The sequence below is a fragment of the Crotalus tigris genome, unplaced genomic scaffold (genome assembly GCF_016545835.1).
Source record: "Crotalus tigris isolate CLP2741 ecotype Arizona unplaced genomic scaffold, ASM1654583v1 scf7180000017546.9332058, whole genome shotgun sequence".
Lineage (NCBI taxonomy): Eukaryota > Metazoa > Chordata > Lepidosauria > Squamata > Viperidae > Crotalus > Crotalus tigris.
In genome coordinates, this window is record NW_024096465.1 from 1,778,040 (window position 1) to 1,795,875 (window position 17,836).

General features: G+C 39.7%; 1 protein-coding gene across 3 annotated transcripts in view; it reads right to left on the bottom strand.

Annotated features, from left to right (window-relative positions):
* The window catches only part of NBAS (NBAS subunit of NRZ tethering complex), a 149,327-nt gene extending 131,772 nt beyond the window's left edge, over positions 1–17,555 (bottom strand). Inside the window, exons 1-9 of one of the 3 annotated variants that reach the window (XM_039334803.1) lie at positions 17,088–17,555; positions 12,336–12,390; positions 11,315–11,348; positions 10,449–10,523; positions 9,750–9,797; positions 7,203–7,246; positions 5,665–5,798; positions 3,838–3,971; positions 3,654–3,752 (exon numbers count right to left, since the gene is read on the bottom strand). In XM_039334803.1, the coding sequence (XP_039190737.1) occupies positions 3,654–3,752; positions 3,838–3,971; positions 5,665–5,798; positions 7,203–7,246; positions 9,750–9,797; positions 10,449–10,523; positions 11,315–11,348; positions 12,336–12,390; positions 17,088–17,225 (761 nt within the window). In that variant the 5' untranslated portion in view covers positions 17,226–17,555. Of the gene's footprint in view, positions 1–3,653; positions 3,753–3,837; positions 3,972–5,664; positions 5,799–7,202; positions 7,247–9,749; positions 9,798–10,448; positions 10,527–11,314; positions 11,349–12,335; positions 12,391–17,087 lie in introns of all 3 variants that reach the window. The other 2 variants (XM_039334812.1, XM_039334799.1) reach the window with 2 other exon arrangements.
* Between the last annotated feature and the right edge of the window lie 281 nt (positions 17,556–17,836).

Sequence of the window (17,836 nt, forward strand, 5' to 3'; positions counted from 1 at the left end):
AAATAGAGTTGTGCAAAGCATTCCAAAGAATATCTTGCAAAACATGCTGGTGTAAGAGAAGCAGTCCATCTTAAGCAACAAGGTGAACAGATTTGATTTGACTACCTCAAAGGTTTTCCCCAGTTGTATGCATGGATACTGCTCTGAAAATGCCAGCTATGCATGTTCAGACAGTCAGAGATGGCCTTCAAAGAAACTGTTTTCAACCTTCCAGAGCAGGGGTCTCCAACCCCCAGTCCGTAGACCAGTACTGGGCCGCAGCACGCCAGCAACTGGTCCACACAAACAAGCAAAGCCCCCTCTGCAGGATGCAGGCAGCACACAAAACCGCACCCCCTCTGATCCACGGAAAAACCTCTCTCCATGTACTCCTTACTTAGCGATCATAATTGGGGCCGAAAACTTAAATCGTTAAGCAATGTAATTGCTAAATGAAATATCACATAACCATGATCAACAGTGTGGCTTCCCACTTGGTTGTTAAATGAGTCACTGAGGGTCATTAAGTGAGATAACACGTCACTGTGAATTGTGATTTTACTGCCCACTTCTCCATTGACCCTGCTTATCAGAAGACAATTATGAAGCATGCAAATGGGGATGACTGTGGGAACACTGCTAAGGTTGGAAATGCAAGAACCAGCCATAAAGTTACTTCTTCAGCACCATCATTAACTTTAAACAGGCAGTCATTAGGCAAGGTCTAACTTTTAAAACATTGAGGAGTGCAGTCGCTTGTGCTTCATGAAGCACTGTTCCTGAATATTTTGCACAGCCCTAAAATTACTGGACAATGACATCTTAAAATAAAAACTAAGCCCATGAATAAAATCAAACGAGTAACAATTTATTGGAGAATTGTTACTGAACTTGGAGAATAAAATTATAGCGAGAGTCTAAAATTTTAGGGGCAGAGAGACTCCTGACATTAGTCATAAAAAGTCCTTCAGAAAACAAACTCAGATTATTTCAGCTCGAATACCTCAATCTGAATGTGAACTTAAGGAAAACTGTAGATTGGTAACTGGGATGTAAAAAAAAATTACAACGAGGCAATTTGGTTAAGAGTATGTCAGAGATGAAAGGACAATGGAGAGAGTCCTCGACTTACAACCCCAAATGAGCCCAACATTTCTGTTGCTAAATTCAATGACTTTTGCCCCATTTTACAACCTTTGTTGCAACAGTTGTTAAATGAATCACTGCAGTTGTTAAGCTAATCTGTCTTCCCCAGACCTTGCTTGTCAGAAGGTTGAAAAAGATGATCATGTGAGACGGAGACACTGCAACGGTCATAAATATGAGCCAGTTGCCAAGCGTCTGCATTTTGATCACGTGATCCTGGGGCTGCTGCAACGGTGTGAAAAAAAGGTCACTTTTTCCAGTGCCATCAAATGGTCACTAAATCAACTGTTGTAATTCGTGGGCTACCTGTAATCAGCAATACAAAGCAGATGGCTAACTTTTAAAACTTGTAAACATGTTCCTTTCAAAAATGTGTAACATTTTGAAGAACAATGACAACTCAAGACCATATTCTCTAGGGCAGGGTAGGCTATGCTGACTCAGGAATTCTGGGAGTTGAAGTCCATGAGTCATAAAAGAGTCGAGTTTGCCTATCCTTGCTCTAGGGAAAGTGATAAAAGAACCCAGAAATAAATATTTTCAGCAAAGTTCAAAAGTATTCACAACAAGAGAAACAAGAAACAAGAAATATCATTTGCACTCCAGTTTTAAATAACGCAAATCGCAGAACTCATTAGAGCAGGTGTAGCTGACCTGCAGCCCCCACAGTCCACATGTGGTAATGTGGTAAAGCTGGTAATGAGGCCACAATGTTGTTGTTTTATGGATAAAATTGCAAATGGGATGCAATATGTGGGTTTTTGCCAACAATCTTCCCAATAATCAACATTATTTTTCAATGGTTTGGTAAGAGAGTTAAAATATTGGCTGGTAATATTTCTAGAGGAAAAAAAATGTTCTGGACTAAAAAATAGGTCATCATCCATAGCAAAAATTAATTTGGAAACTTACTTCCACATGATTCTGCTTTATTTTCAATTATTAGATTCAACAAACTACTCATCAGAGACCCATAAGGGATATATGCAATATGAAACAGAACCATATATTTATTGAAAGATCAAGTTGGGTCAAACAAATTTTATTTCATTAGAGGGATTTTCTTCACTATCTGGCTACAGCAGCAGGCAAATAAATGCATACACACAGAACTTGTTTATCAAAGGTATACAGGTAGTCCTCGACATACGTCCACAATTGAGCCCCATGTTGCTACGTGAAATATTTGTTAAATGAGTTTTGCCCCATTTTACGACCTTTCTTGCCACAGCTGTTAAGTGAATCATTGCAGTTGTTAAGTTAGTGGCACAATTAATTGAATCTGGTTTTCCCACTGACTTTGCTTATCAGAAGTTCACAAAAGCTGATCTCGTGACTCCTGCACATGGTAATGCTCATAAATATGAACCAGTTGCCAAGCATACAAATTTTGACCATAGGGATGCTACAATGGTAAGTGTGAGAAACGGTCGTATGTCACTTTTTTCAGTACTGTTGTACCTTTCAACAGTCACTATATGAACCGATGTAAGTAGAGGACTACCTGTATAGGCTTCATAATGTTCTGTTGCTTTATCCCAGACCGCTTATTGTGCAAAATTTGCCATAGCCCCCTCACCCATTGGAAATTGTTGTAATAGTATGTGGCAATGACCTTGGGAGACAAGAAGAAAAGCTACAGACTAGACCAGAGGTGTCAAACTCGCAACCTCATGTGACGTGTCACGATGTATCACGACTTTTTTTGCCACTGCCGGCAATGGGGTAGGCACGGTTTCGCTATGATGCATCCAGCCTGTGGGCCAGCAGTTTGAAACCCCTGGACTAGACAATGGTCAGACAAATTGCAGTTTAGCCTTCACAACAAATAGGGGAATGGCAAACATCTCAGAAGGGACCTTTCCTAGTTTCTTAAACTGTAAAGGTGAAGGGGGAGAACGGCAAGATCTATTAATGTAAGCTTAAAATATTATAAAAAGTTAGAGCTGTACTTCTGGGTGTGCTTCTTGTCATGACTACCTTGCAAGCTGACAATTGTGCATGCCTGCCATACACTAAAAAGAGTCCCTTTTTACGACTATCTAATTCCTTAATTTGGGGTAGAGTCAGAGGGGCTGAATGATGCCGAGCATTTACTGGCTGGATGCCCTTCCCAATGCCACGTGGAGTTCACAGCAGATATTTTTTTCTTTGCACTCTAGGAGAGAAATATCTGCTGCTACTTAGGATTGAACTCTCAACCTTCCGAGTGGGAGGCAAGCATCTTTACTACTTGGCCACCACGTTACTCATGCCTGACATACACTAACTTTTATGTAAATCCTCTTGCACTGGTGCAATAGTTCCAGAAGATCTCAGAGAGTTTAGGATTAATATAGCAACAAAGACCATCTATTACCTTTCCAAAACCAAATGAAACGTTATTACTAATGTTTGCTAAGTGCCAGTGACTGCTTTTATTAATTACCTCACTGCAATCAAACATTTCAGAAGGAGTGGGGGATGACAACTAAATGTTATCAAGCCCCTGGCTACTTCATTAAAATATTTAATTTACTCAATCTTACCGATGTGCAGGATAATAAAGTACTCCAGTTATTCCATTAATATAGTGCTTGCTAAAGTTGAAAACATGGCTCTCCTGGTAACTCTGATTTGTTCCAACACTAGATCAGAAAAAAAAACACAGGACTTATTTTATGAAATAGGATTCCTAATAAATTATTGGTAGACACATTAAATTATATTTACCTCACAAGGTAGCTTTTCAGTTCACCACGATAATTGATGACTAACAGTTCAGCTGACCACTGAGCGCTGGCTTTGTATTCCAAGAAGATCAATCCTGCAATGGCGTAAGTCAAGTCCCCTGGGAAACTAGTGTCCTATTTAAAAATAAAAATTAAAAAAAAAACAGTTTTTTTTCAGCAAAGAAGTTAAAAGGGTTTCAAACAGTAGAAAACATTTTCTAATTGAAACCAAACTTTTTTTAAAAAAACCAAAAACAAAAATTCAATCTCTCAATGGTATATTATTAAAAGTGAGCCTGATGTTTTATAGAGAATACGCATTCCTCACTTACTGACAACAAAGAAATTTCATCATGTAGCATTATCAACACTTATTAATAGCACCTTAATAAAGTAAAAAGAAGTAAGTGGAAAATTCTTCCACTTCGATGCTTTTTTCAAAATCCATCCATTCCTGCATTTTTCAGTGTTTGATAACAGGCCTATTAGAAAAGTCTAGTTAGCATTCTTTAAAATTATATTGTAGCAATTGCGATTTCTGATCCACAAAAAACCAGTATGGTATGGTGATTAAGGTGCTGGCCTAGAAACCAGGAGACTGTGAGTTCTAGTTCTATGTTAGGCATGAAAGGCAGAAAGTGACATTGGGTCATTCACTTTCTCTCAGTCTAAGCCACCTCACAAAATTCTCTTTGTGGGGAAAATGGGAGGAAGAATGAGGATTAGGTAAGTTCACCACATTGAGTTACTTACAAAATAATAATGTGACATAAATAATAAATAAATACATGCCTGTCTTCCAGTATGAAAGTAACTGGTGCTAAATGATATTCTGTTTGAAATTATTATTTTAGAGACCAGCAGCAATTTTAGGCCAATACCAGCAGCCTTATTTTTTTTTTTTTGTAAAAAAATTTTATTTTCAATTTTGCAATACATTACATCAGTGGTTCTCAACCTGTGGGTCGGGACCCCATTTGGGGTCGAACGACCATTTCACGGGGGTCGCCAAACAACGCAGTCCGCCATTTTTCCCCCCTTTTCCTTAGCTGTGCTACTCCCTTTTATTCTATTGGCTTTTGAAAGCCAATAGAATAGACTCTCTTGAATAGAGTCTAATTCTATTGGCTTTCAAAAGCCAATAGGAATTGTCCAGGCTGTCTCTGCCCTGCTGAGCCCGCCAAAAGTCCCATTCTGCAAACGATGCTGCACCAGTTGAGTAGTCCTCGACTTACGACCGGCTGAGTAGTCCTCGACTTACAACCGGTTGGGGGTCGCGGCATTAAAAAGGTTGAGAACCACTGCATTACATTCATAAAAATACTTCAGATAAAAAATAAAATAAATTGATACACACAACTTTCGGTATTGCTCACCCATTTTCCCCCAAACCGCATCCACCCTCTAACCTATTTCCCTCTTTTCCTCTTCTTCCTCACTCTCCCCCTCTCCTCCTTCTCCTCAACCGTCCTACTTGCTTCTCCCCTTCTTCTTATCTTCTCGCTCCGGATGCGGTCTAGGGGAAATGCCCGAGCAATTCCTCTCTCCAGATTAAAACATCAAAATTATATACAATAAAACTATTTCTACTTATCTGAACTACTTAAACTTGTTGACATAAATAAAATTAAGTATACTTTGTTTAAATATCTGCAAACAAAGGATGCAAGCTTACCAAACACACGTGCAAAATAGCTGTGCAACCAAATGAGCCACAAAGCATATAATAATGCAAGTTCTCAGCTTAAGACGTTAAAGCTGCAATGACTAAGAAGATTCCATTGAATGGTAATTGGACTTGTAAAGCTTGGAAAGGAAAAGAAAATACCGGCTGGATGAGGAAGAGTTCACTGCCGACCAAGTCAAATACTCGAACGGTTCCCATGCTTTCACCGTAGGCAAGCAAAGTGCAATCGTGACTCCACGCAACACATCTCCACTGGGGATTCGGATCTTTAGGGACTACATGGCAAAGATGTAGATAATAGATAAACTTCAAATCACAAAAGGTTAGCAAAAAATCTCTTTTTCCCCAAACTACAACTTTTAGACAGTTGCACAGCAGAATAGGCGTTCCAATGTTCCCTAGGGCAAAGCCATTCTAAAAATAACTACTTTGTTTTATAGCTACTCTGCATCGAAGGATGGTGTAATGCTGATTTGATAATCTCTAAACCAGTGTTTCTCAACCATGGAGTAGAAGTGGGCTCATGAATCACAATCACAGGCTGAGAGCTCTGAATTATAATGAAAGCTCTTGAAAGTTATGGGAAAGAAGGGAGAAAAAAAAAACCAGGGCTGTACTTCTATAACCGTATCTCCACAATCACTCTGAAAATTATGTTGTTGTTATTGTTTTTTTTAAAAAAGAGTTAGGAAGATACAATATTATTTCATTTGCCTATTTTACATCCATAAATGTTTTAAGGGGCAAGTGTGATTGACTAATTAATTTATTTAGGACAGAGCAATTACATATTCTACCTACTGATTTGGGCCTCCCTTATTTCAGGGCTCATACAGTCTGTTTCTCTTCTATTTCTTTGGGTCTGTATGGCTCAAAATCAGAGACAAAACCCTGCAAATGTAGGTTCCTCAACAAACACGCCATTGCTCTGGTCTCATAGTACAAAAGCATGAAGTAGCCATTCAATGGTTTGGCATGGTGATTGCTCAGATATCCTGCCAGGAAGGCCATGAAACAGCCACACTGAGCCTTTGAGTTGCTATGGCTTGTTCATGTTGCGGATCCAGAAAATGCTGGATGTTGAGATCTAATCATGTGAACTCTGGCAAAACCGAAGCCAAACATTAGACTAACTAGGACCAAATTGGCTTATTTTAGGGATTGCACAAATGCTGGCCTCCTGTTTTAAACACTCCTTGCATCCTTTCTTTAATGATTCTATTCCACTATTTATTCGATATTAGTGTAACTTGTGTCTGAGTTGGCCATGTCGAGTTGGCTGTGGGGAGCTGGCCGTGCCGAACTGTCCTAGACCAAGGGTGTCAAACTCGCCACATCACATGATGTGTCGTGATGTTTCGCGACTTTTTTCCCCTTGCCAGAGCTGGGATGGGCGCAGCTTCCGCGTGACACATCCAGCTCGCGGGCCGGCAGTTTGACACCCCTGTCCTAGACCCTTGTGAAAGGGGACCGATACTAAACAGAAGGGGGAATCAAGCCAGGGCAAGCTTAGTGGAGCCAAAACATTAATCATCTTTTTGTAGAAAAGGAGAAACATAAAGAAACAAAGAGGAAATAGAATGCAGTAGCTAGAAACCAAACTGGAACTTTTCGTTAGAACTGCATTTGATAGGGTTTGTTTTGTATTTTTTTTCTGGATAAGTGAAAAAATTACTTACCTTGACATTTCCCAATGACAGATCCAAATTCATCCTTGGCAGACCTGCAACATTCAAAATGCACGCTTTTAAGGTTTGCACATATCTTGATTGTTGTCTACACTACTTCTTCAAGGGCTGAGATTACACCAGTCTTTGAATGTCACTTTAAAAAATTGTGCTTTGTAAAAGGAGGCAGGTCCATTTTAAGATATTTCAAAGTAAGCGGAAGCGAAAATTAAGCATCATTTTAAATTAATGTATTTCACTATTAAAAGTTAAAATATGGATACACTTTCCATAATTCACGTCTACTCACATGTCACTTGATGCTTCTTTTAACAAAGGAAAAAGAATGCTACAATAGGGTTTCAACAACCTCCTCTCTCACACACTGACAGTCCTTGACTTACAAAGGCAATTGGAACTGGAATTTTCACTACTATGCAATGCCATTGTTAACTGAATCCTACAGTTATTAAGTGAAAAAACTTCCTGCCAGCTTCCCACAACCAAAATTAGTGGGGCAACCAGCAGGAAGTTGCAAGTTCCAGGTCACAGGCAGGTAACTGGTTGCTGCCAGCTGGAGGGAGCGAGGGAGCGTGGGGGCATGGGCTGGAGGATGGTCAGCACAAGGAGGTGACAAAGATATAGTTCAGAGAAGATGTGGGGTTGCGATACGAGTCAGGGAAAATGCACAGGGTTGTGCGGGGACACATTACTGGCTGCTGCAAGAACAGAGGGTGTGGCTTGGGGAGACTCATCCCAGTTATTTGTGACCTTCTCTGCTGGCTTCTCCATTAACTTTCTTGGGAAGTCAGCAGAGAAGGTAACAGATGGCAATTGTGTGATCATGGAAAAGTTTGGAAGTTGGTTTACGCTAGGTTATACTTTGATGGCCATGGACTGTAAAAAGAGAGGAATGGATGGATCGTGTCACTCAGATGCGAGAACTGGGATTTGGGTGGTTTGAAGATAACTGATCAAAATGTTCATAAAAATGAACACAATTTACACTTTAGCTTTTGTGCATTTTCTACCTTAAATGGCAAGAAGCTTATACTAAGAAAAAAAAAATCAACAATTGTTAATGGTATGATCAAAGGTGGCTTCAGAAGTTGCAAAAGGTAGCCAGAACTGTTTAGCTGTTATTATTCCTATGCAAAACTCTTTAATATCTGCCTGCTTTGCAACCACTGTGCAAAGCTCCATCAATCATATAGCCGAGAGGAGGGAAAGGCAAGAAAAGCTGAAATACTAAGTGATGTCAACCTTACCAAGTAGACCAGACAGGAAACACAACCAAAGAAACTAATTCTACTTTATTGTAAGGCTACCTTAACAGAATCTTGCAATTATGAAAGTAGGGAAAGGGCCCTTCTGAACCTCTTGATCTTCCCCTTATGCAGCTGAAGACTATGTTCTCTCTTATCCAGGGGTTCTCAACCTTGGCAACTTTAAGACTTGTGGACTTCAACTCAGCTTTGCTGGCTGAGGAATTCTGGGAGTTGAAGTCCACAAGTCTTAAAGTTGCCAAGGTTGAGAACCCCTGCTCTTATCCAATCATTCCCTAGGAAGCATTCCTTCACCCTGCCTTCCAAAGTCATTTCCACATGCCACTGCAAGTGAGCAGCAAAGAAAGCTCTGAATTCAGTTGCTTAAAATATGTTTTATCTAAATTTTCCCATCTGGTATCTATAAAATTATTCTGGCTGCATGTGCAAGATAGGATTTGAATTGCGATTTTTGGATCAATTGTCTTACAAGATAAACAATGCATATCACGGCTCCTTTTGACAGTTGCCATGTGACCATGTTCATAAATTACAGCCCATTTTGTGTAGAAGAAATGTTAACTCTTTAATTTAATCCATCACACAAAGTTATTCAGATGAAAAACTTTTTAAAATGAAAGAAAATTAAAGTCTCTGGCCATATTCAGAATTTATCTTATTCCTAAAGTAATACTAATACTTAAATACGTGGAAAACAGATAAGAGAGCTAAAAAAAAGATAAAAGATCCACATTTTCTCCTATATCTTGGTTGCAATTCTATAAATATATTTGTGTAGGAGATGACCAGGCTGAGTCTGAGGGAGGGGTCAAATGCATCATCAGTCTCAAGTCCCTTTGCGCCCACAAGAGATCTAAGTCCAGCCCACCTTGAATTCCTTTGACTCTTATCTGCTGCCAATTTGCTTTGACCATTAGTAGTTCAGATTCTTGTAGAGAACTTTAGCATACAATAAACCTATATAGTGGCACAGTGGTTAGAGTGCAGTATTGCAGGCTAATTCTGCTGACTGCCACCAGTTCGATTCTCCCAGGCTCAAGATAGATTCAGCCTTCCATCCTTCTGAGTTCAGTAAAATGAGAACCAGATTGTTGCTAACTCTGTAAATGGCTTAAAGAGGGCTGTAAAGCACTGTGAACCAGTATATATGTCTGCGTGTTATTGCTATATTAATTTGAACTGCCTAATTTCCTATGCTTGACAATTTGTGTAAGTATAAGCCTTACTAAATTCATATGTGTCCAGATATACAATTGTGCTGTTCTTCACTTACCTTATTTCTATAGTCTGGTCTTGAACAATTGCTAGCAGTTTTCCATTGCTACAAAAAGAAAAAGTCTGAATGAAAATCACAGGCAATTACTGCTTCCAAGACGTCTCAGGAATCATTTGATAGAGTCAAATCAAGGCAATACAAGGCAAAGGTGAGGTAGTCTCAATATTTTACAGAATCCTGATCTAATCTGGATCTAATCTATCTTTGCATTTCATATAATAAAAAAATGAGAGTACATCCTATGGCTGTCATAAAACACAAAATTCATTTCTACTGCTGAAATCCATTCATTTCAAACATTTTTCTCCCAAGTCAGAAACTGCAAAAAAATATAAGCAGCCAACAGCAGGATTTGTGGAGCGGAAACCAGGGCTAAAACTAGGACTTAAAAAGAACTCTCTACATAAAAAAACAAAAACCAGGATTCTTATCTATCTCTTTGCTACTGTTCACAAACTCAAATTCCCTATTGGTTTTATCAAATCTGGACTCAAGCAAAAATACTTCAAATTTCCCCCCTCTTTTCAAAAGTGATGTATTGAAGTCTGGATGTCAATTTCTGCACTGATTAGTTTAAAACAAATTAAACTAAAATCACCTTGCTGCAGATTACATATTATAAAGTATTTAGTCTGAGTGCAGGAAATCCAAAGTCAATTGCCATAATGTCAAAGGAAAAGGAATCTAGCCACCAACCTTGCAAGCTCTAGGTGCCAATTCATCTGTTTATTGACCAGGCGGACAAATCCAACAGGGAGAGACAATGTTGCACTACTGGAAGCAGAAATATGAATTATGTCAGAGCAATAAAGGTGATGCTTATGAATTTTAATTACATCACCATTGTTATGTAAAACAGAGGAACTGCAAGAAGTAGACATGTTTACAAATTCCTCCCCAAAGAGTACTCTTACACTTAATAGCTCTATTAAATACAGAACTCAAGATCAGAAATATTAAAAGTAGCCGAACTACCATTATTGCTATTTGTTTTCCTATTTTTATCCATCTGTTTTGTTGCCATTAATATTATATTTGTTTAAGCCATTGGTATAAGGCAGGGGTAGGCAACCTTGGCTCTTTTATAACTCATGGACTTCAATTCCCAGAATTCCTGAGCCAGCTATGCTGGCTCAGGAATTCTGGAGTTGAAGTCCATGAGTCATAAAAGAGCCAAGGTTGCCTATCCCTGGTATAAGGCAAACATTTACATTCTTGCAAGCAAGATATAAATCACTATAAAGTTAATAAGATTAAAAGCAAAGTATAAAAAAGCTCTGATGAGAAACACGCTGTCAAGATGTATTTGCTCTCAAGAGCTGTGTGTGTGTGCATGTGTGTGTATACAGTATATACGTACACACAGACACACACACAATTTACATTCCGTATTCTGAAAAAAAATCAAAGTGCCTTTTAGAAGATAAATCTTATTGAATACAAAATTGCCACTGTAGAACCAAAAATTATTACATATTCCAAATGCTATTTAAAATGCCACACACTCTCTCAGAGTAGCTTAAGGCAGAATGTTTAATCAGTTGTGTTTAACAGTAGCTTACCTGCTCCAAAAGTGGCGCAGAAATAAAGCAGGGCCTAAAAGAGAAGAATATAATTATCTTTGAAGAAAAGCAAGACCAATAGAAGAGGCTATTTTCTGTAACTGTTTTGTCAACAGACCTTGCAATTTGTCCCCCCCAAAAAAAACAAAACCCTTCTCCAAAACTTAATTTTGTATTTGGGGTTAGGCATGGAAATAATAACATATTAATTTTTCATTCTCATATCCTTAGCATTCTTACTCACTACTCATACATACGTTGGTACCAGAAGGTAGGAGTAAAAGGCTGTTAATCTTAACACATTAGTTTATTTTGTGGCAATGGTTTCTACCCTTAACAGTGTGTTGCTTACTTTATTATTTAACATAATCAAGAAACAACTAACGAGGTATATATGTACCTACAGAGATGCATCCAAATATACAAAAAAGATCCTGGGAGGCTTATGCTACACTTAAATTAATGCTAATAACCACAATGGACTGATGATGTCACTTCCCATTTAGTCATTAAGCAAGTCACCTGCAGTCATTAAGTGAGTTATCACATGACCATAACTTTCTATTTTACTGCAGGCTTCTTTATTGACTGCTTGTCAGAAGCTGGTTGCAAAGCACAGAAATTGTGATCATGTGACCATGGGAATGGTGCAACAGTCATCAGTGCCTACTGGTTGTGATGTGCCTACATGTTGATACTGTGAACACAGAGATATTGTGATGGGTGTAAATGCTAGGGCTGAGTTACTTTTTCAGTATCACTGTAACTTTGAACGATCATTAAACAGGGTAATCATTAAGGCAAAGTCTATCTCTAAATGCTATGCAATTCCTACTACCGGATGCAGTATAAGAATATCAAATAACAAGTTTATAACGTTAGTAATTTGTAACCATTTTTAAATCTTTTTATACTGTTCAGAGCCACAGCTGTGAAATGGGCAGCCATATATATTATTTAAATTAATTAATCCACACTATATTAATTTTAGCCACATAACAATGAAGCTATGGATATTTACCCATAATCACTCTTGTGATGATAAATGATGCATAATGCTTCTGGTTGCCTCTTGGCTGTAAGACCAAAAAGATAGTTTTCAGTAAGTCCTTTATTTGTAAGGCCATTAGAACAGAATAATAGAATAATAACTTTATTGTCACTTTGAATGTACACTAATCGGCATACTGCTCTCTAGAAGGCCAGATCCTGAAGTTGAAACTCAAATACTTTGGCCACCTAATGAGAAGGAAGGACTCACTGGAAAAGGGCCTAATACTGGGAAAGATTGAGGGCAAGAGAAGAAGGGGACGACAGAGAATGAGGTGGCTGGATGGAGTCACTGAAGCAGTAGGTGTGAACTTAAATGGACTCCAGAAGATGGTAGAGGACAGGAAGACCTGGAGGAACGTTATCCATGGGGTCGCGATGGGTCGGACACGACTTCGCAATCAACAACAACAAATCGGCATACATTAAAATGAAATTTCATTGCATATGCTCTCAAAGGGTCACCACCTCCAATATACACTACATAAATATGACATAAATAAATAAATACAGAATTATGTATATACTCACATATATTATATGACACAGAGAAACAACACAGTCTAGTTTGGATTATGTATACACGTGCATGGCGAGAAAAACAAATCTTGCGAGTTTACCAGACGGATGGCATAGGGAACAAAGCTATTACAGAATCGGGTAATCCTGCTAGAAATACTTTGAAACCTCCTCCCAGAGGGGAGCAACAGAAACAGACCGGGAAGTGGGTGTGTGGGGTCTCTAACAATGCTTTGAGCTTTAAGCACATAGCACTCATAAGCAGCATCCTGAATACCAGGGAGCGAGCTTCCTATGATCTTCTCGGCTGTTCTTACCAATCTCTATATGGACTTTCTCTCTGCCACCAAACCAGACAGTGATGCAGTTTGTTAAAATGCTCTCAATCGTGCCTCTGTAAAAAGTGGCCAGGACAGAAGGAGAAAGATGTGCTCTCCTCATCCAGCGCAGGAAATGCAGACGCTGGTTTGCATGCTTCATTAAGGATGACGTGTGGAGAGACCAATTCAGAATGTTAGTTATCTGCACCCCCAGATACTTAATACTGTTGACCACCTCTACAGCTACATCCTTGATACTGAGTGTAGTATGACAATGCTGATTCTTTCTGAAATCTACAATGATCTCCTTTGTTTTATCAACATTTAGAACGAGGTTACTATTATTGCACCAGTCCACCAGAGCCTTCACCTCTTCCCTGTAAGCATTTTGTCATCCCGGATAAGACCCACCACTGCTATGTTGTCTACAAACTTCACAATATGATTCGTAGCAGATTTGGCACAGTAGTCGTGGGTCATCAACAGTAACGGACTCAGAACACAGCCCTGTGGAGAACCTGCACTCAAGGAGATGGAATTGGAAACTTTCTTTCCAAGTCGCACAACCTGGGGCCTATCAGTAAGGAAATCAAGTATCCAATTACATAAAGGATTATTAAAACCTAATAGGCCCAGTTTGTTTACCAGATGCTGAAAGATGATTGTGTTGAATGCTGAACTAAAATTAATTAACAGCATTTGCACACGAGTATTCTTCCCCTCAGGTGCGCCAAGCTAAGATGAAGCACACAGGAAAGTGCATCTTCTACAGAGCGGTTCTTCTGATAGGCAAACTGTAATGAATCAAATGTAGGGGGAAGGCATGAAACCATGTAGTCCACAGGTGTCAAACTCGCCACGTCATATGACGTGTCACAACTTTTTGCACTGCCTGCAATGGGATGGGCACAGCTTCGGTATGATGAAACTGGCCTATGGGCCAGCAGTTTGACACCCCTGATGTAGTCCTTTCCCAATCTCTCAAAACATTTCATCATAATGGAAGTGAGTGCAACTGGATAGTAATCATTAAGGCATGTGATTTTATTTTTTTCAGGCATTGGTACAATGATTGCAGTCTTAAAACGTGATGGAACCACAGCCTGATGCAACGAGAGATTGAAGATGTCTGTGAAAACAGTGGCCAGCTGTTGCAGGTTATAAATTAACTGTTGGGATAAGCAACTCTTTAAAACTCTACTCCAAATTACTACTCTCTAAGTTCTTTTAGAGAATTGTGAAAGATATTTAAGAACTACTTCAAACCCAGATCCAGATAAGAAGACAGAAAGAAATTCAATGCTGCATGTTAATCCATGCATGCAATAGGACCCCATTTTATCTGTTAAGGCTCTTTCTTGGGAATACTCTTCTATAAGAAACACAATATTATAGTCACTAAGTGGAAATTATAAAAACAATCCTAATTTAGCTATGTGGTCTTCAGCATAACAAAAATAAAATAAAAAGAGCATTGATAACTTCAATTAGCAAGGAGTCATCGGGCAGATGCAATAAGTTACCTTAATCAAGCAGACAAAGAACTTTTTAAAATGATTAATAAATATCAATTAAGAGGCTGATTAAGCTCCATTGCTCAAAACACTTGCTTCACACTCTTCTTGTTGTAAAAAGTTATGGTGATCCAGGACAGAAAGGTTCCACTAATACAGCGGTTCTCAACCTGTGGGTCGCGACCCCATTTGGGGTCAAATGACTATTTCATGGGGGTCGCCAAACAACGCAGTCCGCCATTTTTTCCCCCTTTTCCTTAGCTGTGCTACTCCCTTTTATTCTATTGGCTTTTGAAAGCCAATAGAATAGACTCTCTTGAATAGAGTCTAATTCTATTGGCTTTCAAAAGCCAATAGGAATTGTCTAGGCTGTCTCTGCCCTGCTGAGCCTGCCAAAAGTACCATTCTGCAAACAGTGCTGCAAGTTGTCTGCAGCGAAGGCGAGCTGTCTGGAAGTTTCCACCCCTCCCTGCTGAGCAACTATTAAATGTAAGTAAAAGAGGGCCAGGGGTGGGAGGTCGGCGGGGCAGGGAGGGTTGCTGGCGCGCGTGGAGCTCGGCCGGTGCCTTACCTTCCTTGGGCTGGGCTAGCTGGTGGCTCAGCCGGTGGTCAGCCTGCGCCGTCTCTGCTGCTTGTCAGCTATGCCTCGGCCAGTGCAGGGGGCACCACGCATGCGCGGCGCTCCCAGGCAGGGAAAGTCCTCGACTTACGACCGGTTGGGTAGTCTTCAACTTACAACCGGTTGGGTAGTCCTCAACTTACGACCAGTTGGGGGTTGCGGCATTAAAAAGGTTGAGAACCACTGCACTAATACCGCTAACCAGAAAATCATCAGTTAACATCACAACCTTTGATGAAAATAAAAAAGCTGTAGACAATCTCTAGCTAATAACCAGTAACAATTCCCTGCAATGATGTAGAGCAGGGGTATCAAACTGCCGGCCCACAGGCTGGATGCATCACGAGGAAACCGCACCCACCCCATTGTCGGCAATGGGGGGAAAGTTCTGATACATCATGCGACATCATGTGACATTGTGAGTTTGATATGTTTCATGTAGAGTTATAGAGGAAAACGAAGAGAAGGAATAGACAAAAAAAGGACTTTCATTTGGGGAGAAATCAGATGCAGTCTCATAGCAAACAATTATTTTAATAATGCCACAAACAGGGCATAAATTATTATCCCTCTTTTCAATAAGAAACAATACACCCCTTGTAGAACTAGACAGCACCTCAGAAAGGAAACTTGACAGGGTCTGTCAGAAATATAAAAAAATCCAAAAACCGCCATGCTTCAACAAAAAAAAATATGATCTTCAGCCAGTAACAAATATCTCATGCCTTCAGCCAGATAGCCCCTATCTAATGTCTAATATAATTTTAACCACTTTGGAAGCAAACACTATCCTACTGTCCACATCTGCATGATTCATTTCTAGGACTGTGTCTACTCCACTTACTACATATACAAACCTTGTAGGGTTAATCATAAATTACATTATAACTTTACTGCTCCAAATAAAACTTTTTGTAGTGCCCACATAGAGAATTTGTTTTAGTTTTATTTATACTTCCATATAAATAAATAAATAAACTGTTTTCAGGCTTTTTTTTCAACTTCTAGCCTACAGCCCTGGTGGTCTCCCATCTAAACAATATTTAGCTGTCCCAAAATTAGATAAGATCAGCCTCACTTTACCATCTCTTTAAAGATAGCTTATTATTTTGTGTGCCTGGTTGTTCCAATCAACACCAATCAACCACGCAGAACTGCTGGGAGTTGGGAGGTATATAAATGTAATAAATATTTTATTTTTCATCTGTTCCCCCCCCCCCAAATACAAAGTCACAGCTGTCATTAAGTTCTTCCCAAGAACCTAGAATGTTGTAATGCACTGGCATAGTGAAGTGCGGATCCAAACATTGTAGCCTTTTGCAAGTGACTGATGGAAATTTTGTGAATACGCAGATTATTTTACGTGCGTTCAAAGATTTTCTTTTTAATGATACCAACAGAATATAACTAACCGACTGTTGCGTCTGCCATACTATAATGGTTCTTCATTCTGAAGTCCGAAAGGCTTTTGATTGACATGATCTTTGAGGACAGAAGGTGGTTTATTTTACCATCAGAGAAAGAGATCCTAACATTTTTTTTTTTTTTTGCAACGTGGGCATTCTTGCTGAAGTCCCCCAGGGCCACAGAGTCAACATTCGGGCATAAACAAAACGGCAGCCTTTAAAAACGTCAATGACACGCGGTCATTTCTCACGACCCGACCTCTCCCCTCCTACGTGGCGGGAGGTCTAGTGCTCTCGCCGCCATCTGGCAAGTCATGCCTGTGCGATCACGGCGAAAAGACTCACCTGCACCTCAATCTCCGGCGGCCACTCGGTGTTGACCAGCAAGTCGTAGAGAATGTTATCCTCTCCATCCTCCTCTTCCTCCCCCTCTCTCATCTTACTGCCGCTGCTTTCCCCCTTCTTTCCCCGGATAGCAGCCATGACTATTCTCAGCCGGTCCCGCTACGGCGGCCTGTAGCGGACAAGCCAGGCTACTAGCGAAGACGCCTCTATTAACGCTTCACTTTCCCTGCCCAGAACAGTTCTGAGCTGCGCTGGCGATCCTGGGACTCTTCCATCCGCGAGCACAATCTCGCGCGATCCGGGGTCAATGTGGATCAGAAAGTCGTCAAGAACTAAGGAGCTGCTTGTTGCATTTAAATTGTCAACGGCTGTTAAGAACTATGCCCAATCCGATTTTTTTTCTTTTTCTCCCTAGTTTGTATTTTTAGTTTGCAATTTTAATTTTTGAAAAAAATCAATTAAAAAGATAGAGCCTTGCTTAAGCAGGCAGAGTTCCACATAGGCAGAGTTCTACATATACAGAATCAGCCTGTAACGTTCTTAATATTAGAAGATGCTCATTAAATGTGTCAGTTCCAGATGTGTTTGCATGGCAACTGCCAAATAATTCCGACTCGGTATTATAGGAATTCCGAACACATCTGGAAGGCATTAGGTTGAAAAGCTACATTATTCTTCCCATATAACTACAAATCTAGAGCTACAAAAATTCGAATTAGTAAACGATTGCAGTAAAAGTTTAGGTTTTT